Source organism: Brienomyrus brachyistius, chromosome 12 (genome assembly GCF_023856365.1).
Source record: "Brienomyrus brachyistius isolate T26 chromosome 12, BBRACH_0.4, whole genome shotgun sequence".
Lineage (NCBI taxonomy): Eukaryota > Metazoa > Chordata > Actinopteri > Osteoglossiformes > Mormyridae > Brienomyrus > Brienomyrus brachyistius.
In genome coordinates this window covers 18,347,158-18,375,150 of record NC_064544.1, presented here as the reverse complement: position 1 = coordinate 18,375,150, position 27,993 = coordinate 18,347,158, and the positions used below count along the sequence as shown (strand labels likewise).

General features: G+C 50.3%; 1 protein-coding gene across 7 annotated transcripts; it reads left to right on the top strand.

Moving 5' to 3' along the window:
- The first annotated feature begins 152 nt into the window (after positions 1–152).
- clcn3 (chloride channel 3) lies at positions 153–26,673 on the top strand. 7 transcript variants are annotated; one of them, XM_048970189.1, is made up of 14 exons: positions 153–328; positions 3,948–4,123; positions 14,936–15,096; positions 17,079–17,178; positions 18,230–18,417; positions 18,589–18,711; positions 19,571–19,777; positions 20,133–20,213; positions 20,299–20,841; positions 20,944–21,112; positions 21,363–21,761; positions 22,449–22,665; positions 24,522–24,597; positions 26,170–26,673. In XM_048970189.1, the coding sequence occupies exons 2-14, from the start codon at positions 3,964–3,966 to the stop codon at positions 26,326–26,328; spliced, it is 2,583 nt and encodes an 860-aa protein (XP_048826146.1). In that variant the 5' UTR covers positions 153–328; positions 3,948–3,963; the 3' UTR covers positions 26,329–26,673. The 7 variants fall into 7 exon arrangements, with proteins under 7 accessions (XP_048826146.1, XP_048826151.1, XP_048826149.1 ...); XM_048970192.1 differs by having other exon boundaries at positions 154–328; positions 24,522–24,673; positions 26,170–26,305; XM_048970194.1 differs by lacking the exon at positions 24,522–24,597.
- The last annotated feature ends 1,320 nt before the right edge of the window (positions 26,674–27,993 follow it).

The following is a 27,993-nucleotide window of genomic DNA, read 5'->3' as shown; positions in this document are numbered from 1 at the left end:
CCATTGCTAACTAGATTAATGATGTCTGTGTAATTAATGCATAGTTGACGGTCACGCCTTCATCTTGACACGCGAGCGCTCAATCCGCACACTGCGCCGTCGCACTGTGAACGCGCGAGCCAGGCTCGCGCCCCGCTCGCTCCCGTTTTTGTATTTTAACGGGGGCGAGCCGGGCCTCGAGACCGGAAGTGAACGTCTATGACACGGGAACGGGCCGGGAAGGCAGAGTGACGCGCACCATGTCACGGGCTCCTTCCTAAAGGCTCCCTCGCTCCTCTTCCAGGAGGATGGTCTCTGCGACCCAAGGCAGCAGTGCGGAACTGGAAAGGTACGGCATCCCCGGGGCCGTTTCCGTGCCCATCACGCCCGGCGTGTTGTTTTTGTAGCCGAGGGCGGGTTCGGTTCGAGCGATCGCGGTGTATTACAGGTTTCTGACCTTTCCCCAGCTTGTGTAGCAGGTGCTCCGGGCTGAGATTTACCCCCTTACGACTCGGGTTCGTCTATCTGCGCAAAAGCAGGATCGCATCGCTGACGGGTCGCAAAACGCGTATCGGGCCACGTCGGATTGAACCCGAACTGCAGAGTTGTGTTGGTAAACGGTGTGAGGGCCCGGATCCAAAGGATGCTGTGGAAGTAGAGTAGTAAAGTGTGCCGCCCGTTGACCACGGGCAGACTGATCGCTGGCATCACGGAAACGTTGTGTTTGTAAGCTCAGGGTCTCCTTTACACATGTGTCACTTTCGTTTCCTTTACACAGCTGGCAAATCATATGATCTTAAGCGCTGCCCCCCCCCCTCCCAAGTTAAAGATCATCGTGAGGCTTCGCATCCTCTTCTGTGAAGCGGCATTGTTTTTGGAAAAGCCTGGAAATTTGTAAAGGCTGAAGTTGGCCGTCTGGGCGTCCTTTTGCGTGTTTGACGAAGTGCGATCGCAGTAAATATCGCCGTGCAGAATACAGTAAGTACCTTACAGTACATTAAATATCGCCGTGCAGAATAGAGTAAACTTGATTGCGCTTCTTTCTTTTCCTTAACCAGTCTTAGTTCCCATGGTCGGTTGATCCATGCTTGAATAATGACAGTTTGTGTTGGAAGACCCTTTTATTTGGTTATCTGTGCCCCCACCTACTTTTAACGAAACGTGGAGCCTCTGATCCGCTTCTATCTTCTTAGCAATAGGCGTGTAGACATCGTTACAAGTCGCACCGTTTGCTGAAGCACCTACTCGTCTGACCGTGAACAATTACAGTCTTGATGGTTTCACGTGCACGGGAGGGCTTACCTTTCACGAAATCAAACCCAGATGCTCTCCCGTGTGGTATATTCGCGGGATAAATAAAGGAATGAATGAGAAACCTTTAGGAAACTGGAGAAGAAACCAGACAGCTAAAAGTGAGCAGTGCCTGTAATGAGGCTGCCGGTTTAGCAGAGATCTTCCCTTTATCTGGAAACACCAAATTCCTTTCCTGGGGGGCGGCTGGCAGCGTAGGGATATAGAAGAACTCTATTCAAACCATAAATGTCCTGGTTTAGCTAATTATGGACACTCAGATGGAGTGCTGTTGATGTGTGAATTTTGAGTTATTCTATGACCGTACATTATGAAGTTTTTTTGTTTTGTTTGTTTTTACTGAATAAAGCTTTTGGGGGCCCAGAGTCCGCTTGTGTTCATTCTCAATCTTCCTTTGGGGAGTGGTTGTGTTGCGCTACCTGTTACTGCCATGTCGGCGTCTCCAGTCCTAACGGGTCGCTTTCCTCAGTGACTCTGGAGTCTGCGGGTCTCTGAGCCCATCCACACCTGACACGTGCGGCTTCATCGGCCCGCCGGCCCTCAGTGTCCATCCAATCAGTGCAAATGAAAGCTTCCGAAGGGGAAATGCGTTCAGTAATGCCTCCCGTGGGATCTGTAGGACGGATGGCCCCACCCCCAATCTCCTAAACCCTTTGCTATGGTTGGTGACAACACGTGTCTGTCAAATGATCCAGCGAAGCAAAACAGCAAGCAAGGCCTGGTTACCCCAACGCCCAGATTCCAGGCTCTACATGGGGGGGTTGATGTGGCCACTGGGTTTGAGATGGAAGGTGAGACGCACAGGCTTCGAGGGTCTGGGTCACACGGACAGCCCGACCACCTTCAGGGGCTTGAGGCGCTGCTGTCGTGCCTGAATGTTAAATAAATGAAAAACGGCCTCATGGGAACCTGTACAGAGGTGTGAATAAGTTTACACAGATACACACCCTTGCTGTTCCATCTGTGACCTCCAGGGGGCACATCTTGGCTGTGGACCTCTGTGAGCCCACACTGATTTACGGTCCTGCTCCCAACACAGCCGATTCATCTGTTTTTCTTTTTTTCTCTTTTTAACAGAGACTGTAGGATTTGGGCTTTGCACTCTGGGAAAAGCACACAACCAAAATGAGTTTAAGTGACCGTAAGATAATTAAACATTTATATATCAGGTTTGTTTTCACTTTTCTTGGCACGTCTCCATCTTGTTCTGGAGGTGGAGCCTGCCTCCGTTTCCCATCCTCCTGCCAGTATGTCATCGTTTAAACATGTGGTTGTACTTCCTAGGTCAGCCAGCAGGGGGCGAGTGAGCCACACCCAGCGAGTTATTTCCCTTGATGCTTGCTCGGAGGTGTGAGTTCCCAGGCAGGGATCAGAAATTCCGCTTTGAGTGATGACTTTTCCCTGTTATCCCTGTTTTCCCTGGGTTTCTCCAACCTTGAATGCATGCACAGTTGTCCGTGCTGCTTTATAAACAGCCTTTTATGGAAACAGGAGCCCACTTGTTTCCTTAAATGCTTAAACCAGCAGAGATGATTTCATTCGTTAATTTCTAAATGGAGTCGGGTACCACTTTACAATAAGCCTCCCTTTTACCACTTGTAAATGGTAGTAACTCATTAATAAAAAGGAAACTGTTATAACTTGTTTAAAATTGTTTATTAATAATTTACATAGTATTACACCCTAATTAATAATCAGACTATAAACCATTCATAAACTATATTGGTAACCTTATTGTAAAGTGGCACCTGGAATCCTATTCACATCCCTGAGTTACATTGGAATGGGGGGGGGGCTCTTTTGGTCTTGGGATCCTGCTTAAAGCATGCATGCCCTGTTTGGCACTTGAGAGATTACAAACTGCCTTCCCGCTGTCCCTGCTGCCCAGCCACGTCACGAGCTGGAGAAGAGCACAAGGCGCTCGCATGATCACAGGGGAAGGGGGCAGCTGTAAAAGCAGACCTCCCATTGACATTAATGGAGCAAGACTCCAGGCTGAGATCGCTCCCTACAAGTGCATAGCTTAATGATTCCTGAAAGGGGGACCAAACTACAATAACACTAGCCTTCTTAAACATATTAATCCTTAGATATTTGCTGTTTTAGATAGCAAATGGTCACGCATTTGCTGTAATAAAGGGCCACTGACAGCCCCTTTTGGGAAGGTTTCCACTTCCGTTCCTCATGCCCTGTATCGGGTCTAAACAGGGTCGTTTGGGCACCTTGCCCCAGGCCAGCGCTGGACCTGCAACCCAGATCCTTATCAGAAAGATGGGCCTCCTTCCGTACTCAGGGGGCTCCTAGCAGCGTAGGGTGGGGGGTGTGAGAGAGGATTCGGGAAGAACGGTCGGCGTTCCGCGGAAAATGCAGGAGATGCGGTGTGATGCCTGAGCTCATTCTGTCGATTGTTCATTGCATTTAAGATGCCAGAGAGGAGCTGAAGAGAGAGAAGCTTTATCTGACCAATCCCGGTCATCTTTTAGGCGACGCCATTGGCTGCTACCAGCCGTGTTTTTAAAAAATCACTGATCTGATTGGCTGTGCTGGTAGGGTGCCTGTTCTGGTGATGACACAAACCGAGTCCACTAGAGCACAGGTGTCTTGTTAGAGCCCTACTCTGAGCATCCCCACTACCTCTCCCCCCCGTCCCCCCACAGGGTGGCGTGGCGTTAAATGGAGTCGGAGCAGCTCTTCAACAGAGGCTACGGCAGGAGCAGCTACAACAGCATCGCCAGCGGGAGCAGCGACGAGGAGCTGCTGGACGGGGCCGGCGTCATCATGGACTTCCGCACCACGGACGATGACAGCCTGCTGGATGGGGACGCCTCCCCAGGTGGGTCCCGCTCGCCGTCCGCCTGCCCCCCTCCCCGCCGGCTTCGTCTGCCTGTCTCTGAGTCTTGAGCAAAGTTTGTGCTGCTTATAATCTGTGATGGGTAGTTTTTTTATCCTCTGAATTGAATTTGTAGAGAATGAGGGAGCACTCTGAGGACCCGACAAAGGCGTCTTTATCCCGCCCGCGCTGGGCCTCCTAATTGCCCCCCGGGGTGTCCAGTAAGTGCCTGTTTGTCTGCAGCTCGCAGGCGTGGGTCGTGGCAGTGTGAGGGGGGGCCCCCTCCACTCAAGGCGAGCCCGACATTGGTTACCAGTGCGAGGCCCCGCGTTTGCCAGTCCTGGATCGTTTCTGAATCAGGCTAATTCGTGGGAGGAGGGGCGGAGCTGGCTCACTGTTCTGTTTGCGAGCCCTGGTTTGTGTTTGAAGTCGGGTACTTGGGTAGCGGACAAAAGGAGGTAAAAAAAAATAAAATTGAGGATTTAAAAAAATATATGTGATAAACAGGATCCTGCTGAGTTTCACTATTTATTTCATGAAGATGTATGTGGAACTTGGCAGATATGAATTTCCATTTCCTTTTGATAACTGTACAGTTATCAAATGGAAATGGAGGCATTTGTCCATCTGGTGTGGAGATATGCGATTCAGGTTATGTATTCATTGGGTTATTGTACTGGTTAGCATGTAGTGTGCAGGGGACACTATACTACATGTATGCATAGTAACCGTATAGTGTATAGGGCATAGTATTTATGTATGTATGTATATATGCATGTATCAGGGCACGGCCTTTTATTTATACATCCTGCAACATGTTTATGACTCATTATTAAATCTGGTCGGTAGATTGATGTTTCTTCCACAGAAAAACAAGTTATGTAAAGTTATTCTGATAAGGGTCGTCGAGTTTCACCGCCAGCGTCAGCGATATTAGACAGAATTGCGTTGGTTATTGATCTAGCAATAAAACTATTCATTAATGCATTTCATGTCATTGAGGTACAAAAATAATTTCTCCTGTCCTGCTGCTTCTGTCTCTTTCCTGCACGTTTAACTTCCAAGTTAGCAATGGAATTATTGTGGCCAGCCAATCAGAAAGCTATCACTGTAAACCCCTCCCCAGTAGTTTATGTTCAGACAAAAGTACAGAGGAACTACAATCGGGCCAAGTATCTGCAGTGTGAACATGACAAAAATTCCTGGTATCGGAAAAAGGTTTTGGTTCCAGAAAAACAGTTGTGAAGTGTGTAGGTGTAAAAACACCTATATTGTCAGCATGCATTGGGGGACACTATACTACACATATATAGTTAGTATGTGTGATTAGCATGTAGGGGACTATATGCTACATGAATGTATAGCTATCATGTAGCATTTAGGGAACAATATACTATACATATAGTTAGTATGTAGCGTGTAAGGGACACTACTATACATATATGGCTAGTATGTAGAGTGTTGGACACACTATGCTGCATGTGTAAATATAATCATTTTATAGCATGTAAGGGACTCTATACTACATGAATGTATAGCTAGCATGTAGCATGCAGGAGACAATATACTATACGCGTGGTTAGCATGTAGCGGACTGTAAACTACATGAATGTATAGCTAGCATATAGCGTGCTGGAGACAATATACTACATGTGTGGGTAGCATGTAGGGGACTATATACTACATTAATGTGTAGCTTGCATGTAGCGTGCTGGAGACAATATACTACATGTGTGGGTAGCATGTAGGGGACTATATACTACATTAATGTGTAGCTTGCATGTAGCGTGCTGGAGACAATATACTACATGTGAGGGTAGCATGTAGGGGACTATATACTACATTAATGTATAGCTAGCATGTAGCGTTTAGGGAACAATATACTATACATATAGTTAGTATGTAGCGTGTAAGGAACACTACACATATATGGCTAGTATGTAGAGTGTTGGATACACTATGCTGCATGTGTAAATATAATAATTGTATAGAATGTAAGGGACTCCATACTACATGAATGTATAGCTAGCATGTAGCATGCAGGAGACAATATACTACATGTGTGGGTAACATGTAGGGGACTATATACTACATTAATGTGTAGCTTGCATGTAGCGTGCTGGAGACAATATACTACATGTGTGGGTAGCATGTAGGGGACTATATACTACATTAATGTGTAGCTAGCATGTAGCGTGCTGGAGACAATATACTACATGTGTGGGTAGCATGTAGGGGACTATATACTCCATTAATGTATAGCTAGCATATAGCGTGCAGGAGACAATATACTACGTGTGGTTAATATACTACAGCTACGCAGTTAGCATGTAGCATGCTGGAGTCTCCTATGCATGAGGAGTCTATTCAGTGGCTTCTGTTTCGGCCCATTTCAACCCTCCATTATTCATAGGTAATGGGAGCCAGCAGTTGGTGGGTAAGCGTGACGAGGGGACGGCGACGTGTTTGTTTATGTCGCGCCTCAGCGGCTCGGGTTACGGCCCCCGTTACGAGACGCGCGTATCGCCTTTTGGTCTCGTACGACTCGTACGCTCAGCCTCCTGTGCCGCTTTTGCACACGCCTCCCCAGCTGTGGGACGGCTGTGATGAGTGATCAGCGGCTGACTGGGGGCAGTAGCCGCATCTCTGCATGTGGAGTGGCATTTTGTGGGCCTGCATATCTTCCTTTCCAAGGTGTGCACTTCCACACATCCCTCGTGCTGTGATGCTATAATAAAACGTGATGTTTTTCAGCCAGAAACCCTGAGAGACGAATGGGGCGGGGGTGAGGTTTCAAATGGAAGGCTGCGTGTTGTGGGCGTGCTGGGCTCACTGCCTGTAGCATGGCTCTCTGTCTGGGAGCAGAGCACCTCCAACTCACAGTGCGGGGACACGAATGCTGCGGTTTTCCCACTGAGCCGTGGAGAGTATTAGGGTGGGGGAGGGGGGGCCAGCCTGCTCGTCACAGCTATGCTGAGTGGACAAAACGGGAGGGAAGGGGTTAGTGACGCAGCATGGTGCACTGCGCTGCCTTTGAGCCTCACAGACCTGCAGTCGAAGGTGTAACCACTAGATGGCGCAGTAGTTAAAACGAGGACAATTCCAGATGGCTGTTTTACCTTTGAGGGATTGCCTGAATCTAAGTGACTTTGGTGGTATCTAACCTTATGATGTGTATAGCAGTATGTCGGAGGTGAGAATCACAGGTAGGTAGCTAATTTTACTCACCCCAGGGAAACTCCCCGCTTCCAGTCGTGTCCGACACGGGGAATCGCCTGCGACGGGGACACATGGAGACGTCGCAGCTGCTATCACAGCTCATCTGTTCCTGTCAGCAGCTACCGGCACAAACAGAAGGTGGCTAAACCTGCGGGTGAATTAGTGACCCACTGCAGAGCGAGACGCACATCAGGGATCCTCCGCTTTGCTCGGAAATTAAACGCTCTCTCTCCTTGGGGGAGCGGAGCAGAGGGGGCTGGGCTTGTTTTTCATTAATATCTCTCCTGCCTCCCCTGTCCTTCATCACTGCCTGGCCCATCTTAAGATATGGGTGATCAGCAGCGTCTTTCTGTCGCCCCCTTGAGGTGGGAGTCCGCCAGGCTGCCATCTTTATTGACTGGTTTGGCTCTCAGGTGTCGCGTATTTGGGGGGTTGGCCAATGGGTTGTTTTTAGCACCTGTAGTGCCCGTGGGGTTCGGGTGTCGCTGAACACTGAGCCGCCCCTGGCATCAAAGCCTCCTGGGTCTCAGTGTGCAGCTACATGGGCAACGTTGCCCAGTAACCTGGCAAATGGCTCCATCCTGTAAGCTGCAGTAGCTGGGCCCCCACCAAGTGGAGAGAGCTGTGTGTTTGGGGGGACCTCCGGTCCGAGGGGGAGATTCGAGGTGCCGCGCAGTCGGAGTGTGTATTTCGGTTCTTTGGTTCTTTCACGGCGTGACCAGCATGGTAGAGAGTGATAAACCTCGGGCAGCATCTGTAAGAATACAGCAGTGTGGTCAGCTGGAGCTCTGTCAGTTGACGACGATGGGCGGATCCTCTGGGGTCTGTGTGGGCCCTTGGGGTGGGGGTTAGGGTTAAGGGTTATTGTGATTCTGCCCTCTGCAGTCAGGCTGGTTCAGTTTAAGAAGGGGACGCTGTGCCTTTAAATCCTGTCTCCGAATGCGTGTTGCCAGTGACCCACTTGTAAACAAAGACGGTTATTCTCCGAGGCTCATCTCTGCACCCCCCCCACATCAGGGGGGCACGACCCCGCGGCGTGTGTGTTGCGCGTGACCCCCCACCCATCTAAGAATAGCCGCCCTGAGCTGCTTGCCGCCGTGGGCCGGCTTTATGTGCTCGTCGGGCTGGATGGGCTGGCTTGTCATCCTTGGCAACAGGGCCCTCCCCCTCCCGGTGACGTCCCCTGCCTGGGAGCGGTGAGTGAGTGAGCGAGCGAGCGAGAGAGTGAGCCGCCGCAGTGAGGCAGCAGGCGCCTGCGCGGTCACACACACCCTCGCGTGCACAAACACACACACAGACACACAGGGATCTCCGGGCCGCGCTGGAACATGGCCGTCCTCCTCCCTGCTGGCCCTGATAGACGAGCCAGGCCAGCCGCGCCCTGATCCGCCTCGACGAATCGCGCCGGCATCGCCATGGACGCACCGGCAGACCCCTACCTGCCCTACGACGGGGGAGGGCAGGACATTCCCTTGGAGGTGATGCCCAAACGAGGTACGGCGCATTCGTTTCCACCCACCCCCCTTTTAGTGTACCCCCCCCCCCCCCACCTGCCTGGCTATTCTCGTATTCGACGTTGCTGTGGAAATTTGAGTGGGGGTGCGGGCCTGCGTGTGTGGCGCGTTGCTGCAGGCTCTCGGGGACGTATCGCGGTGTGTGTGCGTGACACAGGCCACTGTCTCCTCACATGACAGATCAGCAGGGCTCTGTGCGCGGTAGCTAGCGGAGGTGAGCCCCCCCCCCCGCCCCTCTCTCACCCATGATTCTCACTCTATCCATGTTTTTTACGCTCGTCCCACACCTCAGGGTGGGGTGTCTCTGTGCCGGGGGGACCAGGGGCTTCTTGCTCACCCCCTCCCCCCCCCCCATCGTGCCCGGCAGTGTGTCAGAAACGTGCTGTGTGCAGCCGTGCGCGCTGTCCCGCGCCAGTGCAGCCGTGCAGACACCCCAGCGCCGGTGTCCGTTTCAGTGACGCGCGAGCTTTCCTGGAGGGCGGGGCCTTTCCGCGTACGTGCCTGGGCCGCCCTGCTGCCAGCCGCGGGCTCATGGAGCCGCGCATTTGCACCATAATCCCTCACACTCTCTGGAGAGAGCTGTGTGACACCCATCAGCGCGGGATCTAACAGTGCTGCAATGTCATTATAGTCCTTCTTGTTGTTAGGTGGCATAAATGCTATCGGTGAGTTTGGTATGTCATGCCTGTGTGTCCCCGACTCGCTCACCCCCCTCCCTGACGAATCCTCTTTGATATGCTGTTTATCCAAGTTCATTGGGGTTCCTTGCTTGCTGCAGAGAGCCTACCCCCCCCCCCCCATCCCATTGTACCCCACATCACTAATGGAATTATTGCGGCGGCAATAACCTTAGATCTGTGGCCCTGAACTCCCCCAAGCATTTATTGATGTCCTCTTCGGCAGCAGTGTTCAGTAAACACCGGCCTGCGGAAGGGACCGCCTGTATACTGAGAACTGCGCTTATCTGTGACGGCGCTCTCAGAGGACGGCTACCTGTCCATCCATCCGTCTGTCTGTCTGTCCATCCATTCGTCCATCCGTCTGTCCGTCCGTCCGTCCATCCGTCCGTCCATCCGTCTGTCCATCCATTCGTCCATCCGTCTGTCCATCCATTCGTTCATCCATCTGTCCATCCATTCGTTCATCCATCTTCAAACTGTTTATCCTGCTCTGCATGTCTCTGTATGGAACATAATGGACACTATTTATCTTTTAAGTCCAAAGCGCAGACACTGTCTAAGTAGCAGAAAAACAATTTTCAGAAAATAACGGCGATATACAGACATATATGTTGCAGCAAAAAGAAGAAAAAGGTGAGGATATATTCACCTCAGAAGGGTTATTCCAGATCTGTAGGTAAGATCAGCCTCCCCCTTGCCAGTGGCAGCATTAGGCGAGTAGGACAGACGTGCAGTAAGACATTCCTTAAGGGAGGCTCAGGAGTCAGGCTGCAGTGTTTTATTTTATCCTCATAATTTCAGTCCCTAATCTGGAACTTTCCGGTGCCATCATGGTGCATTATGGGTAGGTGGCCATTGACAGGAGGGCCCTTGTTCCAGAGCTTTGTAGGAGCGGTAGCTGTTCTGTCATGCCGGTATATTTACTGTCCCCAAACGGCGCCCTCTCATGGCCGCTGGCAGCCTGTCGGGGCCCCAGGTCGCAGCCATTGTCGAGCAGGTGAGCAGCAGAACCCCCCCCCCCCCCCCCCAGGCCAGATTCTGCCCTTTTCTCATGACGTGCGTCATTCCTGTGAAGTACGAGTGATGAGTGGACACTGACAGCCTTTTCAGCAGGGAGACGCTGGGATGGGCAGCTGTGCTCCACCCTGCTGATGGTATGATGTCAGCATCCATAAACCTGCCTAATTAATATAGTCTTGCATTCCTAAGGTGGGGGGGGTATATTGCCGTCTCACCACTGTGGCTGTGTGTGTCTGCCTTGTTGGATGGATGGATGGACTCTTACACTGACACTCTGCTTTTCTCACTGGTCGATGATCTGGTTAGTCTGAAGGTTGACACCCCCTCCCCCCCATTATGTCTTGATATAATTGTTTATTGCTAATTAGCCTCGGGGCTTTCTGTGAACCAGCGTACAGCAGCAACACCCTCGGCAGACAGCTTTTTAAAGCAGGACTCCCTTTATGGTGCTTTTCCACTGTAAAGCATGTGAGCTGTACCCACCTGTACCTGTGCTGACACAGCCCTGCGTAATAGCAGAGCCTAAAGCGTGACAAAACCAAGCTGATTGTGTCGCCCCCATCTGATTGGTCGAAATGCACCAGTGATCCGCTTCGATTAAGGTTGCCATGGTGTGGAAAATTTCCGGAAACTTCTCAGAAATTTTCCATTCTGGGGAATTTTGGATATATTGCCTGCCTGTGACCCACACTGACCTTTGTCGATGACGTATGTATATTAGCAGATAACCAGCAGCGGAGAACAAATGGATAAATAGACATAGAGCCAGCAGCGAGGCATCTTGGTGTCTAATGGTGAATGTTTATCGTTTGTCCGACAATATCAATATGGACGGAAATGTAAAATTTGAGGAACTTTTAGTCGGCGTTTTAGCCGCAAACAGCAGAACGGCGCTTTAGCATGTGGGTAAGTGTCAAAACGGCCACGTTCCATTTCAGCCATTTCGACGGAAGCAAATACTGCGGAAATATCAAGTAAATGACTTTCTAATGAACAGAATGCTGCGTTTTGCTGTTATAGGCTGTAATGAGTGTTTTGTCTATAATTCTATAACTGTATTTATAAATGAGTCGTCGGACCCTTTCGGCGAGTTGTGAAGCCGTCAGATACGGCAAAGAAAGCAAACTTTATTAATAATACAACAGAATATGGCTTATAAGCAGTCTGTTTTCATGTAGATGCTTATTCTGGGGGGGGGGGGGGGTTTATGCACACAGTTGCTCACAAGTACTTGGTTGTGCAATAATATCACGATTAGTGCCGTCAAGTTCAGCGTCTTGCGATTCTAATGGTAGGTGTATGATTTCTGTGTGCCAAAGGCTTTGTGAGTTTTGATTTAGTATTTGCTAGATAAATTTAATACCATATATCAAATATATTTAACCTAGTAACATCATCAAAACTTATTTGACAGGGTGTAACCCTGGGCTCAGATACTGTGGCTTCAGTTATCTGTGCATGTGATTATTATTCATTATTAGTAGTATCACACATCCGGATGTATTCATGCATTCCTTATAACTCGGAATTTCCAGTATCTTACTTTAAAAAGTACTATAGAAAGGTTGAATGCAATGGATTCATAATGAAAATGTTGATTCTGCTACCGTTCGACTTTAACATAGCACGGCGATTCTCACAGATGTGCTAGCAGAAATAAGGAAATAATAAATCATGACATACACCGTGTGAACAGTAAACAGGCATCTCTTTGGTTGTCCATCACTGTCGTTCTCCAAACTCGACAGCGCCTTTGCTGAGCCGATCCTTCTGCAGTTGGAAAAAAATCAAAGTGAGCTGTAACTACACTGTAACTAGTCTCTCTTCACATTACTGGTAGAGAAAGGCCTGGTTCCTTTATGCCAGTGGATACGTGCCATTCGATAAACTAGCAAGATACCTCCATCCTCTGACCACTTACTCTGGTGAGGGTTGCTGAGGGGTCCTGGAGCCTATCTCAGGCGCTATGGGCTGGGGACATCCTGGACAGGAAGCTAGTATTGAGCCAAGTAGCTTATTGCAGAGTTTAGAGTCACCAGTTAGCCTGACTGCGTGTGCTTGGACTGTGGGTGGAATCCCACACAATGCAGGGGGAGTGTGCAACAGACATAGAGCAGCAGCTTCCTGAGGCTCACATCATCCATCCGTCTCCTATCCGGCATTCTCTCCACTGCACTGACACCTCCTCGCCTGTGGTGGCGCTGACGCTTCCTTTGTTTGACCAGCTGCTGTCCTCTCATTCACCCTTGTCGGTAAAAGCTAATGCGCCCTTTCAGGGCTAATTCACCTACATCAGTTGTAGCCACAGAATGTGTCCAAGAGCTCTGACCTGAAGGCGGGACTCGATACCGCCCCCTTCTGGCGTGCACCTGCTGGGAGGCAGTAGTCAGTGTGAGGATGACTGTGCACAGCAGCTGATTAACAATGACCCACATGACGCTCAGGCAAAGAAACGCTGCGATTGTTTGCTTTTCTCACTGCTTTCTGATTGACAGTTTTCATTGCATTTGTGTTCCTTTCTCTTGGTCACCTGCTAGTCTGTTTTGTCGTCTTTGAGCAGTTGCTTGTCTTTGTTTGCAGCTGCCTGAGTTTCGTCAGAAGCGAGCTGATTGCGTAAGGCGGCTTAGGAGAGGGCGTGGCTGTAGAGGGAAGTACCTGACGTGGCGTTGAGGAGGGTAGCGGTGATTTCAGTGCTAGACGTTTGACCCAAGAGGTCTTTTGTAAATATACTCTGTATTAGTCAGAGAGAAGCTGTGATGGATTCCCGGCTTCGTAGCGTACGTGACTTACCTTTTCATACCAGCGAGGATTCAAGGGAGCCTGAATTCTAGAACAGTAAAGGTGACATCCTTTAATGTGAGTATTACATCTGGTATCAAGGCTATGGGTAGCAGGGGAAATTACAGCCCGCAGAGCTCAGAAATGCCATCTTATTGGGAAATAAAGAGGCTGTTCCCAGCTTGTAACTCGTGGTTCTGGGTAAATGGCACATTGCCTAATGATTATCGAATTAAAAGGACACTTTAAATGGGGCTGCCCTGCAGTGCTTGGAAGGAGTTGAAGTGTCTTTTGAAGAATGGAGGTTGTTTTTTTTCCCCTCTTCTTGTTGCTTTTTTGTGCTGGAATAGGATTGAATGTCTCAATGTCTCTCAGTGTTTTATCCCTTCAGGGATGGATAAGTAGACATTAACCTAGCAGAGCTTTCTAGAACAGGTGGCGTGGGGCTTCTCCATCTCCCAAAGGGGAGTCGGCTCCATGCTAGGGGGATGCTTACATGAAAGTGCTGTAAGAAACTCCCGGTTTGGGTACCTGCTCTCTTTTGTAATACTTACTCCGGCCACCATGGGGAGCCGGTGAAGTGTTTCTTCCTTGAGGGTGGGCGAGAATAAAAGAGGAAGAGAAAGTCAAGCCTGATTGCTGGCTGCTGGCGGGGGGGGAGTGAGAGGGATACTCTCTCCATTCAGAATGTAATTAGAGGAGGGCTCAAGAAGAAAAGGTTTTATGTTCGGACCCCTAAGCGTGACGTGAAAGAGGCTGGAACTGCTTTGTTTGGGAGTGACACCGAGAAGCGCAGGGTCTGGTCCACCTGCCCAGGCTTAGCGTGGGCGTCCCGTTGTGGGCCAGCCCCGGCAGCGCAGCGCCTAGTCCAGGGCGCCCTGGGAACTGGCCGTCACATCATGTGCACGTGATGTTGGCCCCCAGGGCCCAGGGGTCGAGTCTGTCTGCTCATGCTGCTCCTGCCATGGTTCGTATCGCATCTTGTCCTATATTGCTCTACAGCGTCAGGTCCACAGAACTGGTTCAGAAGCGCCTTTGTAGCCAGTTAGCTATTAGCATACAGCCAGACCTGGCTCTGCCTTTGCAGACCCTAGGCAAAGCTTTAGTAAAGAGGCTCCCATAAAAAGGAACTCAATGATCTTTCCACTTCCTCTGCAGTGCAGGTCATTTGGGGGCCTTAGGCAGCTGTCAGGTAGAGCCTGCCCTGTTTCTACATGCACTTATACATTTTAATTTGAGCTGTATTTTTTGGGTGTGTGTGCCTTGCTTTGAGTGGTTGTTCCCTGCTTCCCTGCTGCGCCTGCAGCTTCTAGGATAGGCTCTGGTCCTCCACGACCCTGCGTAGGGGATGCGGGTATAGAAGATGGATGGATGGGTGGGTGGGTGGTCTTTTTAGGTAATGTGTGTGTGTGTGTGTGTGTGTGTGTGTGTGTGTGTGTGTGTGTGTGTTTTTTTTTCCTTTTCTTTTTTTTCTAGTGCATCGTCTGGGTCCCCTTGTCCTGGGCCAGTAGGGCTCTAGGTAGCTGCCTAGTTTGCCTGTTCCTGAATCTGCCCCTGCATGCAGCTCGCTAATCCCCCTCCTGTCCTCTCCCCCCCCCTTCCAGGAAATAACTACAACATGGTAAATGGGGGCAATACGCCCAGCAGCTCCACCCACCTGCTGGACCTGCTGGACGAGCCAATCCCAGGTGTGGGCACCTACGACGACTTCCACACCATCGACTGGGTACGCGAGAAGTGCAAGGACCGTGAGCGCCATCGCAAGGTACACCACCCGCCTGCACCCGGGTCCTCCCGCCAGCTGGGGCGCTGTGGCGGTACGCAGGGTCCGTCTCGGCAGTCTGATGCCCTGCTGGTGTGTGTGACTCCTTCATGAGTTAAAGCTGAGTGTTTAGCACTATGAAGTTCAAATCAAACCACATCTGCAGGTTCTGTAGTTGTTTACAACAGTGAGTAATAAGATTGTGATGGATTTTCAAGTCAGGTCCATTCTGGACTTCGATTCTGCCACTTATTGTTGAGTGGGTGCCCCCTGCAGGTGTTAGTATGCTACCTGATGACGCACCAATCCCTCACTCAGCTCTAAGATCTACTGCCCAGCACAGTTCTACTCATAGACTATGCTGAAGGTGGAACTGAAAATCAAGTGTCTATCTCCTCTGGAATCCTTGACTCAAAATCTGAACCGTTTATTTGTCAGCTTTTACATACAAGGAATTTACTTTGGGGTGCTGAGCAAACCTATCAAGGACTGTCACAAACAATGTAATAAAACTACATTAACAAACGAAACACGACAAAATATTGCATGTAATCACAAGAGGCGGGAGTAGGGGGAGGCATCTTGAAATATAATGCCATTCACAGTATGAAATAATGAAATAATAGCTTCTGTTCTGCCCAGTGTTATTTCGGGAGCTCTCCCGGTTGTCCCCTAGACGGTGTCGGTGTGTCCTCTCCCTGTCACGGTCGCTTAGAGGAGTCTCTCCTATCACGATCACCCCACGGTTTAGTCACACGTGCGGGCGACTCCATATCTCCAGTGTCGGGATCTAATCGTAGTTAAAAATTACTGGCAGGTATGAGGGGAAGAGAAATTATGAACTGAATATGAGAGTTATAGCCCTTTGGAGATGCGTATGAATGTGGCACAGACAGAAGCGTTACAGGAATGTGGTCAGGAATTCCTTAGTGCGTGGGATGTGGTTCTGCTTCATAAGCATGCCGGAAGCTGCGATGTGCTGTAACACACGTCTGGGCCCCAGCCTTGAGGGAGGCCTGTCACCAAGGCAACGGCGATGTTCTGTGAGCCCCCCCCAAAGATTAGAAGACATTGCCTGAAACGGCAGCAGGTTATAGACTCCAGCTGGGTCTTTTATCTCGGGCCCTTGAGCTGGTTTCAGTGAAAAATATAGGCGTATGCATGAGTTTACTGCAAATCCGTGAAGTGTTTGTAACAGTCGGTTACCTGCTGTTAGAGGGCGATATTATTTACGTGCCTTTAATACAAATCACCTTAAATCGAAGCTTTGACCCTTAAAATTGAAGGTCAGAGTTTTGTTATAATAAATGACTAAATAAATGAAGCCTTTTAGTTATTGATTGTAAAGACAGTTGAAACTACATTGACCATTTGGCCTTGAATTGTGATATTAATTCCACTCACGTCTGCATTGAGGCTAATTGCGCGTGTTTTGGGCAAGGTGACAGGGCTGGAGGATTTCACAGTTTTGAGAAAATGGCACCACAAGATCTTCTGAGAAGTAAACTTAGAGTAATGATCCTTGCAAGGATGTGAAATGAAGTGGAGAAAAAAAAGATGTTTATTAGCCATCACTCATTGGGTTGTGCTGGGAATTAAAAATTGAGAAGCAGATTTGCCGAACAGTTTTTGGGGTGAGATGACCAGTGACCTAAAGTCTGGCTTCCTCATGATATGTTACAGTTTCAGGAACCAAAGCTCACTCAATCCTCATATAATCCAATAAAGAACTTCTATTTAATTTCCAGAACTAAACCTTCAGTAATGCATCCCATGGATTGAGTGAATATTGGAAATCTGTTCTTCAGTTGCAGTGAATTATGTTTGTGTGTGTGTGTGTGTGTGTGTGTGTGTGTGTGTGTGTGTGTGCGTGTGTGCGTGTGCGTGTGCGTGTGCGTGTGCGTGTGCGTGTGCGTGTGCGTGTGTGTGTGTGTGTGTGTGTGTGTGTGTGTGTGTCCATCCTGAATTCTGTCCTCCTTCCTCAGATCAACAGTAAGAAGAAGGAGTCAGCATGGGAATTCATGAAGAGCCTGTACGACGCCTGGTCGGGTTGGCTGGTGGTGACCCTGACAGGGCTGGCCGCTGGTAGGTCACTGACCCCGGCCCCGTCTCGATCCCGGGGCTCTCTCTCAGGACACAGCTCCCCTCCCCAGACCCTGTAATCTCAGCCTCACCACCCCGATATCACATACACGTCCTTAAAGTTCGCCGAGCTGTATGGCGCCTTTATAACGGTGAGCTGTACCTGGCTCCCCGCCCCCGTGCCGGCGGACTGTAACCCGAGTCTGTGTGAGCCCTGTCCTCGGTTCCGGTCTGCCTGCGTGCTCCCTGTAAGTTCGTGTAGGGACCAGAGCAATCGCCCCCCCCCATCTTTATCTCGCAGCCTGTGTTTGCTGCATAGGAGGATGTGATTTTGCTCGCTGCGCCAGTATGTGTGCAGTCTTGGCCATCGGCTGTCGGCGGTTAAGGACCTTCTGGTTACTCGCCTCTCTCCCGCGCGACTCGCTGTTGTACCTTTGAGCTGGGTACATCCTCCAGATCGCTAGCCCTGCGCTACAGTTGAAGCCGCTTTTATCCAGGGGAGGTACATGATGTCTGAAGCTCTCACCGTCATGCCCTCGATCCAGGCTCCCATCAAGCTCTCTTGGTTGTAGTGCTTATACATAATTGACTGTAACAGGTGTATATTACTGAATAATTGAGTCACGCACAGACAACTGGAACACCTCCTCCCTGCCCCCTGCCTCCTCGGCCAGCCACCCCATGTCATCCTGTACTTTTCCTGCCGCTCTCGTTTCACTAACTGCTCATCTGCTGTTAAGCCACAAGGTGGCGGTGTGACACAGGATTAAGGAATGATCCCTGGCCTTGGTCTGTCTGTCTGTCTCTTTCACTTTTTCCCCTCTAACACCGCAGGCAGGTTGGCCGCTGTCTCAGAAAGGAAAGTTTCTTCCAGAATTAAGTTGCTGTATGTTGGTTAGAATGATTGCCTGCTGTAATTGCTTGGAGTACATCTAATGTTCACCATTTCATACTTTTTCAGTTCTGTTTTATCCCTCCTCTCGTCCTGATGCCTAGAGTCTCAGCCCATAATTTGATTGACTGAGACCGGCGCTCCTCTTTTTGCCCCCCCCAGGTGCCTTGGCGGGCGTGATCGACATCGCCGCCGACTGGATGAACGACCTGAAGGAGGGTGTGTGCCTGAGCTCTCTGTGGTTCAACCACGAGCAGTGTTGCTGGGCCTCCAACGAGACCACGTTTGCCGAGAGGGACAAGTGCCCCCAGTGGAAGACCTGGGCCGAGCTGATCCTGGGTCAGGCTGAGGTGAGGGACCTGGTGGCCTGTACCTTTAGCCTGTTAGCGTGTAGCATTTCTATACCATAAGTAATCAGATCAGGACTGATGGTGATACCGTGCTTTCTGCCGAGCTGCCTGCTTGGGCCCAAAGGCCCTTGTGAGAGGAGCGCTTCCTTGAGGGTTCTTTGTTCCTCACAGGGCCCCGGATCCTACATCATGAACTACTTCATGTACACCTACTGGGCCCTGACCTTCGCCTTCGTGGCGGTGTTGCTGGTCAAGGTGTTCGCCCCCTACGCTTGCGGCTCAGGGATCCCCGAGGTGGGTGGGGGCAGGAATGTCCCGAGGGCTGCTGGGGGTGGGGGTTGTGAGGGCACGCTCTTTATCGCTCTCAGAAACTCAGCTGGGAGTGATGACCACCATCTGTTTATTGCTAATGATGGAAAAACCATGTCAAAGCTTCATCGCCCAAAAAGAATCGTCTTAAGGGCTTGACTAAAATGTTGCCATGCCAACACTAATGTCACAGTGTCCTCCTATGCCCTTGAATGCTGAGGCCTCAACCGAAACTTATATACTCGAGTCAGATATGAAGGGGTCTGGGTCCTTATCCAGCCGTCATGGACGCATTTTGTCCTGCAGCTAGTTAATTAGGTAGATAGTTGGATAGATGGATGTGTGGATGGATGAGTCATAAGTATTGGTGCATTTGGCCAGTCTGCAGAGAAATTGTGACCTTCACCCAGCAGGGTATGAACTTTTCATATTATCATGAGCAGTCCTGGCCAAAAGCCAGGCCCACGGACCTATTCTTGCTGGACCGTACGGCTCAGTAAGTTCATAAGCTTTATGTTCGAGTCACGTGAATAATTGCAAATACAACTAACTATACCAGCATGCAAAAATAATCCTTCTCAAAACAAGAACAAGTCTGCTGTTGTAACTTTCACGGGACATGAAAATGCTCATTGAAAAGTGGCCCCAGCTGGGATTTGGCCCCCCACAGGAAATATAATACAATTCCGAGGCTCAATGAAGACTGTTGGGATGCAGAATGGCTTCCCAGCACCAGTCCAGTCCAGTAGCTCCGTGGTAGAAGATCATAGTCTAGCAGTAGCTCTGGGCTGGGGAGCCGCTGTCGAGGTTTCAGCTATACCCTTTTGCCCCCCCCACCCTCCAGATCAAGACCATCTTGAGTGGCTTTATCATCCGCGGGTACCTGGGAAAGTGGACGCTGATGATCAAGACCATCACACTGGTGCTGGCTGTAGCCTCGGGTCTCAGCCTGGGCAAGGAGGGCCCACTGGTGCACGTGGCCTGCTGCTGCGGCAACATCTTCTCCTACCTGTTCCCCAAGTATAGCAAGAACGAGGCCAAGAAGAGAGAGGTGGGTGGGGCCAGCGACTAAGTGGGTGGGGTTTGTGGTCACATAATAAGTGAAAATCTCAAAGGAAATCATGCGATGATTAACGTTCTAATTTTCCCACGGCTGTCAGTCGGGGATTCCGCTAGACTGACCTTGGGCAATGAAAATTGTCCCCACAGTGCATTGCTGGTCAGGATTAGCTGTTCAAACTATCTTAACATGCTTGGTTTTACTGGTCTTGCTTGTCACATGGGTCGCCTTCATCATGCAAACACAATCCATCAGTAGGACCAATCAAAACTGACTATTTGGGATGAACCGAAAACACAGGAATCTGTGAGCCTTTTCACAAGTCTGACCTCTGACCCCCAAACAGGTCTTGTCTGCGGCGTCAGCAGCTGGGGTGTCCGTTGCTTTTGGTGCCCCCATAGGTGGCGTGCTCTTCAGCCTGGAGGAGGTCTGTGTTTTTTGCTGTATGCACGTACGTGTGTTTGGGTGTGACTCTTTCGAAGCTCCTGACCGGTCGCCCCCCCCACCCATAGGTCAGCTACTATTTCCCCCTGAAGACCCTATGGCGATCCTTCTTCGCCGCCCTGGTGGCCGCCTTCGTGTTGCGTTCCATCAACCCATTTGGCAACAGCCGTCTGGTGCTGTTCTACGTGGAGTACCACACACCGTGGTACCTCTTCGAGCTTGTGCCCTTCATCCTGCTGGGGGTCTTCGGTGGCCTCTGGGGGGCGCTCTTCATTCGCGCCAACATCGCCTGGTGCCGGCGCCGCAAGTCCACCTACCTGGGGAAGTACCCGGTCCTGGAGGTGATCACAGTGGCGGTGATCACGGCCGTACTGGCCTACCCCAACCCGTACACACGGCAGAATACCAGCGAGCTGGTCAAGGAGCTCTTCACGGACTGCGGCCCACTCGAGTCCTCGCAGCTCTGCCAGTACCGCAGCCAGGCCAACGGCAGCCGACTGCTCCTCGAGGACTCCGCGCCCACCATGCCTGGCGTCTACTCCGCTATGTGGCAGCTCTGCCTGGCGCTCATCTTCAAGATCATCATGACCATCTTCACCTTTGGCGTCAAGGTAATGGCCTGCTGGCTCGTCAGCATCCAGCCCCCGGCTCCGCTGCATGGACATGGGCCTTTCGTGGTGTTCTGATGCAACCCCCATTCCCACACCCCACAGGTGCCCTCGGGGCTCTTTATCCCTAGCATGGCAATTGGGGCAATTGCTGGGCGCATTGTGGGCATCACCATGGAGCAGTTGGCCTACAACCACCACGACTGGTGCGAGGTGGGGGCTGGCTGCATCACCCCGGGCCTCTACGCCATGGTTGGGGCTGCTGCCTGCCTGGGTGAGCTTCCTTCCATCCCTGTAGCGAATTAGCTAACACTCCCTTCACTGAGCTTGTCATGTAGATTAAATTAGTTTAACATGGCATATTTAACCTCCTTTGAGATGGTGAAGTACTTTACTGGAGGCTCTCAGTCTGGACACAGTGTGGACCTTGTTCTCTGTGCGACTCAGTGAAGTAGGGCGGACAGAGTTAGCATTAGCGTTAGCATTAGCGCTGGCATTGTGGTTAACGCCGAGTCCTTCCTTAGGCGGTGTGACACGCATGACTGTGTCATTGGTGGTCATCATGTTTGAGCTGACGGGGGGCCTGGAGTACATCGTGCCCCTGATGGCTGCCGTGATGACTAGCAAGTGGGTGGGCGATGCCTTTGGCCGCGAGGGCATCTATGAGGCTCACATCCGGCTCAACGGCTACCCCTTCCTGGACGCCAAGGAGGAGTTCACGCACACCACACTGGCGTCCGATGTCATGCGCCCGCGGCAGGACAACCAGCCGTTGGCCGTGCTCACGCAGGACGATATGACCGTGAGGGATCTGCAGAACATCATTGTGGAGACCAGCTACAACGGTTTCCCTGTTATAGTATCGAAGGAGTCACAACGGCTGGTGGGCTTTGCACTGCGCAGGGACATCATCATCGCCATTGGTGAGGGGCCACTCCTCATCCCTCCTCTCCCCTCCTCATCCCTGCTCTCCCCTCCTCATCCCTCCTCTCCCCTCCTCATCCCGCCTCTCCCCTCCTCATCCCGCCTCTCCCCTCCTCATCCCTGCTCTCCCCTCCTCATCCCGCCTCTCCCCTCCTCATCCCTGCTCTCCCCTCCTCATCCCTCCTCTCCCCTCCTCATCCCTCCTCTCCCCTCCTCATCCCTGCTCTCCCCTCCTCATCCCTGCTCTCCCCTCCTCATCCCTGCTCTCCCCTCCTTATCCCTTGTCGTCTTCATCAACTTATTTATGTACAATGCAGCATCTATAGTAGATGATGGTCAATCCTACCGCCTCTGCTCTCTAATCCAGTCTCCCATGCATTTGTGATGGTGTTTATTATCTAAATCAGTGTTTCTCAACCCAGCCATAAGGGACCCCTAGACAGTCCACACTTTTGTTCCCTCCCAACTCCCAACACACATATGCAAGGTATTCGGTGTTCTTGATTGATTGGTCCATGTGGACCATTTGGGGCTTCCGAGGACCGGATTAAGAAACACTGGTCTAAATACTCGGGTATGAAATGTCCAGCTACGTTATCACTGACAGAAATAGAAGAGCAGTTATTTAGAGGTGTTTAACAGCGGTTTCCCATCCACGGATACTAACGGCAGTCTATTGCGTGCAGAGAACGCCCGGCGCAAGCAAGAGGGCATCATGTGGAACTCGCGGGTGTATTTCACCCAGCACACCCCCACCCTGCCGGCAGACAGCCCCCGGCCCCTCAAGTTGCGCAGCATACTGGACATGAGCCCCTTCACCGTCACGGACCACACACCCATGGAGATCGTGGTGGACATCTTCCGCAAACTGGGCCTGCGCCAGTGCCTGGTCACGCACAACGGGTAAGCGGGGAGGGCGGCCAGGAGGGTGGCGCTCTTCCTTATTCCCCTCAGTTTGCTGCCCCCTCCAGTACCAGCATGCCATCATGTTGTTGCTGTAATACGCATGGCTTTCACTGCCGACTGGGACCTCAGGGATGCAGAGGAGTGGGGTGGCGGGGTTACGAGGGACTTCATGCTCAAGGAAGATGCTCCTTTAGTTTATTTGTTTTTAATAGGCCTAATACTAGTTAGTAATGAGCTGTATCAATAGCATTATTGTTTGTGTGTATTGAACTGCAAATTCAGTAATTGTTAAACAATCAGTAACTTGTAGCAGCTTTTCGGAAAGATCCAGAAAAGGCCCTGATTTCATTATGCAGACGCAGAGTCCTGTGCCGTCTGCTTGAGACCTGTGTTTTCCATTTTAAATGTGGATTTTCCCATTTTTGGGTTTTCTCCAAAAGCCTAAAGCCTCCTGCGATTGCCTGCGGGTCGTCATGGTTACCAGGAGGCAGTGAAGTAGCCTACAAGTGATAACATGCAGCTAAATCTTCAAATTAAATGTTATGCATGTAATTTTTACATAGATATCATATATACTAAATCGCAGCTTAGTCATGCAAAGTCCAGTGTTTAAAGACGCAATCCTTCTTAAAATGGAAGACAGACTTCCTCAGTCCTGCCAAAACACAGGAAGCAGTACCAGTGAAAAGTTACTAAAATGCAACACCTTGTTTCAGGATTTCATAGTAAAAGTCACCAAAAGCAACACCTCGGCTGTGGCTTTCATAATAAAAGTCACTGAAACATGACACCTTGTCTGTGGCATTCATAAGTTGTCACATAAATGGCGTATTACCGACTTTCTGTGAGTGGACTAAAGTGCCTGAAACATGTAAAAAGTAATGTGAGGAAGGCAGTGGATGGCTTCACCCTCAGGCCTTTTCTGTTAGCTGAAATTGCTGCACTAGGTCCATGGAGAGAAGCAGCCGGTCTCTTGCATGTTTATTCTGTTCTTTTACTTCCCCCTGTTGTTCAAAGCAGGCATTGCAGCATAGAGCTTCTGCGGTTGAGCTTACATCATGGATGTTTTTGTACCACACCAAGTACGGTACTTTTGGTACTTTCGTTTTTCCACTGACTTCCAGTTGAGTACCAGTACCAAAAGTTCCAGTACTGAAACTGTCAATCCAGCTGAAGTACTTCTTTGGTACTTCAATACTTTGGGGTGGGACTTGAAACACTTTCTTTGTCGATTGATTATACAAATAGCCTTCCTCTGAAACACAATACAAACACCAGCCTGAAAACAGGTGTGAGCTCAGAAAATAATGAAAAACATGTAATTTGGTCGTAAGAACATATACAACAAAAAGATCCGGATGGTATGACAAGAAATTTATTAGTTATTAGCTGTTACACAGTGTTGCCTAAAGAATATTGTAGATTTTGCTTTACAGTTCATATCACATTTTCTCATTTTCTCATTTTCATCCTGTGATTAATGGATAACATTGCAGTGGAGGATGAATGTTGTCATGTATTTAAAACCTAAAACTAAACCCATCTCACACAACCCCCTCATGCTGTCTGTTCAGATCCTCATTCTACCGTTTCTCTGATATAAAGTCAATTTAAATAGGAGTGTAGGGATATATCACCCGCGGAGTTAATTCAAAAGAGTTAATCAATTCTAAAGAATTTTACACTTTTTTTTCACCTAACTAATTTTTAACATTTCATTTTATTTCAAAGGATGCATATGTTCTATAATTTTGTCATTTGTTATAAGCTTATAATTTAAGATGCTGTGCTTCTATTTTTGTTTCTCTTCTGTTCATTTCAAACACAGTCATTAGAGTAACAATGTGTTGCAGGAATTTGTTGGGAATCATCACTAAGAAGAACATATTAGAGCACCTGGAGGCGTCAAAGCGACACGTGGATCCCCGGGTGATTTGCCACACCCCCTCTGCCTTTTAGGCCCCGCCTGCACTCCATTTCAGGCTCCGCCTCCACTTCCTCACAGGCAGGAACCCATGAAACTTGTGTGAACACTTCTCTGAAATGTTACCAAAGCCTCAGGAGTGAACGTATGACTCCGCCGCCCTCCCCGGCAGCGACTCGTGCTGCTCTCACTCTCCATGTGGGTTTAATAATAGGCACTTCTGAGACTCCGCATAGTGGTAGAGCACGTGTCACCAGGGACCATGCAGCTTGGCCTTCTGGGTAAAGGGATCACGAAACGGCACTGAAACGGGAGTGGGTTAGTTTGGGTGGATCCGTGCTGGTCGATGGATCCTCCGTTCCTCACCGCTCCAGGATATCCCACAATGCACTTAGCCCCTCAGGTTCTGTGCTGATTCGCCTGCTCTGCGTTTGCCCATATATGTGGCGCACGTGTAGTAAAGATGTCGCTGCGTGGCTTTGCAGAGGTTTCTCTTTTTTTTTCTGCTCACTTCCTGTCACCAGAGTCTGTATCTACAGCCGGAGATCGAAGGCAGATCGCTGTGAACATAGCATCACCTTTTGGTGTTTCAGTGTTATCCCTGTGCGATTGGGGAGGGTTCAGCTGTAACTGGCAGTCAGTGGTACTGAGGCTGCGCTGTAGTGACACTAACATTAGCTAGAATCGGTGGTCCTGCTGTGGTTCCTGATCTCCCTGACACGCCTACCTCTTAGCTCGGTCCATCCCGACCCGCCTCATCCGCCCTCCGCCGATCCTCTCTCACCTCCTCCCACTCCTATGGTCACTCTCTCTCACCTCCTCCCGCTCCACGCCTACAGGTCTCGCTAAATGTCAGCACACGCTTGGAGCAAAACCGCCTGGCTTTAATCTTTCCCCACGGTCTAATCCCACTGGCAGCGTCGGGGGCCTGGACCAGTTAGGGGGCTGCCGCTCCAGTCACCCCCTCCTCGTCCCACACGCAGCTCCACTTCTGGATGGGGGGCTCTTCACTCTAATGCCTGTCGCTCTCCTCAGTCCCTCTCCTTCTCTCACCACACAAGATGGCTTCCTCTTTGTCCTTCACACCCCATTTTTTTTTTTGCTGGCACGACCCTTAACCCCAAACCAAAACCCAAGCAGCATTTCCTCACAGTCAATATGGAAATCACATTAAAGCTACAGCATACTGCAAGATACCTTATTGGGGGTCTCATTCCTCAGTAATCATAATACTGATGATTATACACAGTCCCGTTAAATCACGGCGTATCTGCACTCAGATGGGCGTGATCAGTGAACGCTGTCCTCAGTGGCAGCGCCTGACCAGTGGTGGGGCTGGAGCTACAGGGCTGATGGTATCTGTGTCCCACAGCATTATGCGTGACCCAGACAGAACTGTCTCGGGTCCAGCTGCTTCAGGCTATACCCCGGACCCTGGGTGTTTTCCTCGTACGGCCAGCAAAAAAAAAATAAATAAAAAGCCATGCTGTGTTGGTGTATGTGCCCACCCCCACCCCCTCTCATTACCATTTTCCTTCATTCTGACCCCCCCACCCCTTTCCGTTCTTTCTCCGCAGACGCCTCCTCGGCATCATCACCAAAAAAGACATCCTACGTCACATGGCCCAGATGGCAAACCTCGACCCCGAGTCGATCATGTTCAACTAGTCCCCGCCCTCCTTGATGGGCTGGAGAATGAGGAGGAGGTGTGCCTGCTGGACGGCTCAGATCTTTGACACGAGGACCCCCCCCCCCCCCCCCCCCCCCACCCTGACGCATCCCTGGGAGCCGCCTAGTGGACAGAATGCGCCACTGATGGCGACAGCCATGGCTGCCAAGGATGCTGCGCTACTCTAGGCCTTCAGAAATCGGCTCCCACCCTTCTGTCATCCCGTCCCACCTTCCGACACCCTCCCTCTCACCCCAGCCCTCGGCCTGCCGTGGACCACCAGCCCCCAATGGTTTATCTTGGGATGCTGCCTGAGTGGGGGGCTGTCCCTCCACTGCTTTGAACACAAAACATTTACATTCCAGCCAGGCTGTAATGGAAAGCGCCAGAAACACGTCTCCCCCCCCCCCACCCACCCACCCACCCCCCGCTAGGTCACAGTGGCCCTTTCCCATTCCTGAAACGACTCCTGGTTGTGTGCGAACAGGCGCCTTTCTAACTGGGTACACGTGTCTGTTGTAATATAGAGACATAGGAGAGCTCACTGTAAAAAGATCTAACATCATCCAGGAGTGAATGTGAATGTGGATCCCGCCCAGCAGGGGGAGCTAGTGTGTGTGCCTGCTGGAGATTCGTGTACAGTACCTGTGCATACCTTTGATCTGAGCCAAGTTGCGGACATGGTGCGGAACCACGGAGGAGAGTGCAGTCCTTCACTGACAATGAGTTCCAGGGCTCCACCTTCCTGTCGACCACCAGTGAAGTGTGAAGCTTGTGCAAGCAGAGTCCCTCTGTGCGTCGCGTTCCTGCTACATTGTGTTTATTTTTTTGAACGTCTCTTATGGCTGATACTACTTCTAGTCGTGTCAATTATATGTATAAACTAGTAACTTCTTACTACTTAATTTCAAAACGAAGACTGGAACATTGAAATCGTTACCTTTTTCAGAGATCTCTCCCTTTACGTTTTCTTAGTAATTTGAAGCAGGACGATGCTTATGATGATTACTGAAAGCACCCCCACGGTGAACTGCATTTCCTTTGACGGTTTTGAGGGACTTTGAGCGATTTCATAGTCACCAACCACTTCACTAATCAGACAGGTCCTGGTATTAACACCCCCCACGATTCCATAACCTTCCTGCTTGAGGCATGATGCAGTGAGGATTCCCCCCTCCAGAACAGTAGACCATGCATCTGTAATTTTTTCATCACCATCCCCTGGCCAATCGCAGGCTTGGATGAAGGACCCCTGTGTGACGTTATACCAGGCTGTTGTGGTCAGCGGATGAACTGGTCCCAGAATTGAATGCTGTCCTTGGCTTGCGCTTTTCAATTTATTTCGCTCATGTCATTTAGTTTCCTTTTATGTCCCTCCCTGCCTGCCGTAGAACACAAATTTCCAGCGCCCCTGGCTCCTTTACAGCATTGCATTTTCCCCCATCTTGCTTCTTTTCGTTCCACTGTTATAGCGACATGCATAGCACTTTACCTGCTAACAAGAGCTGAAAGAGTGTGTATGTGGGTAAGTGTGTGTGTGTGAGGTGGGGGGGGGGGGGGGGTCGGTGTTTGCCGCGTTCTTTGTATAACAGTGACTGTACTGCTGTTGGTTAATGAAGAATGCATTGTCTTCGTTAACGTGGTGTTGCCTAACACTATTTAATACCAATCGATGTTTTTTCCTTTTTTATTTATATTAGCATTGAGTTGTACATTATGAAGAATTTTGTGT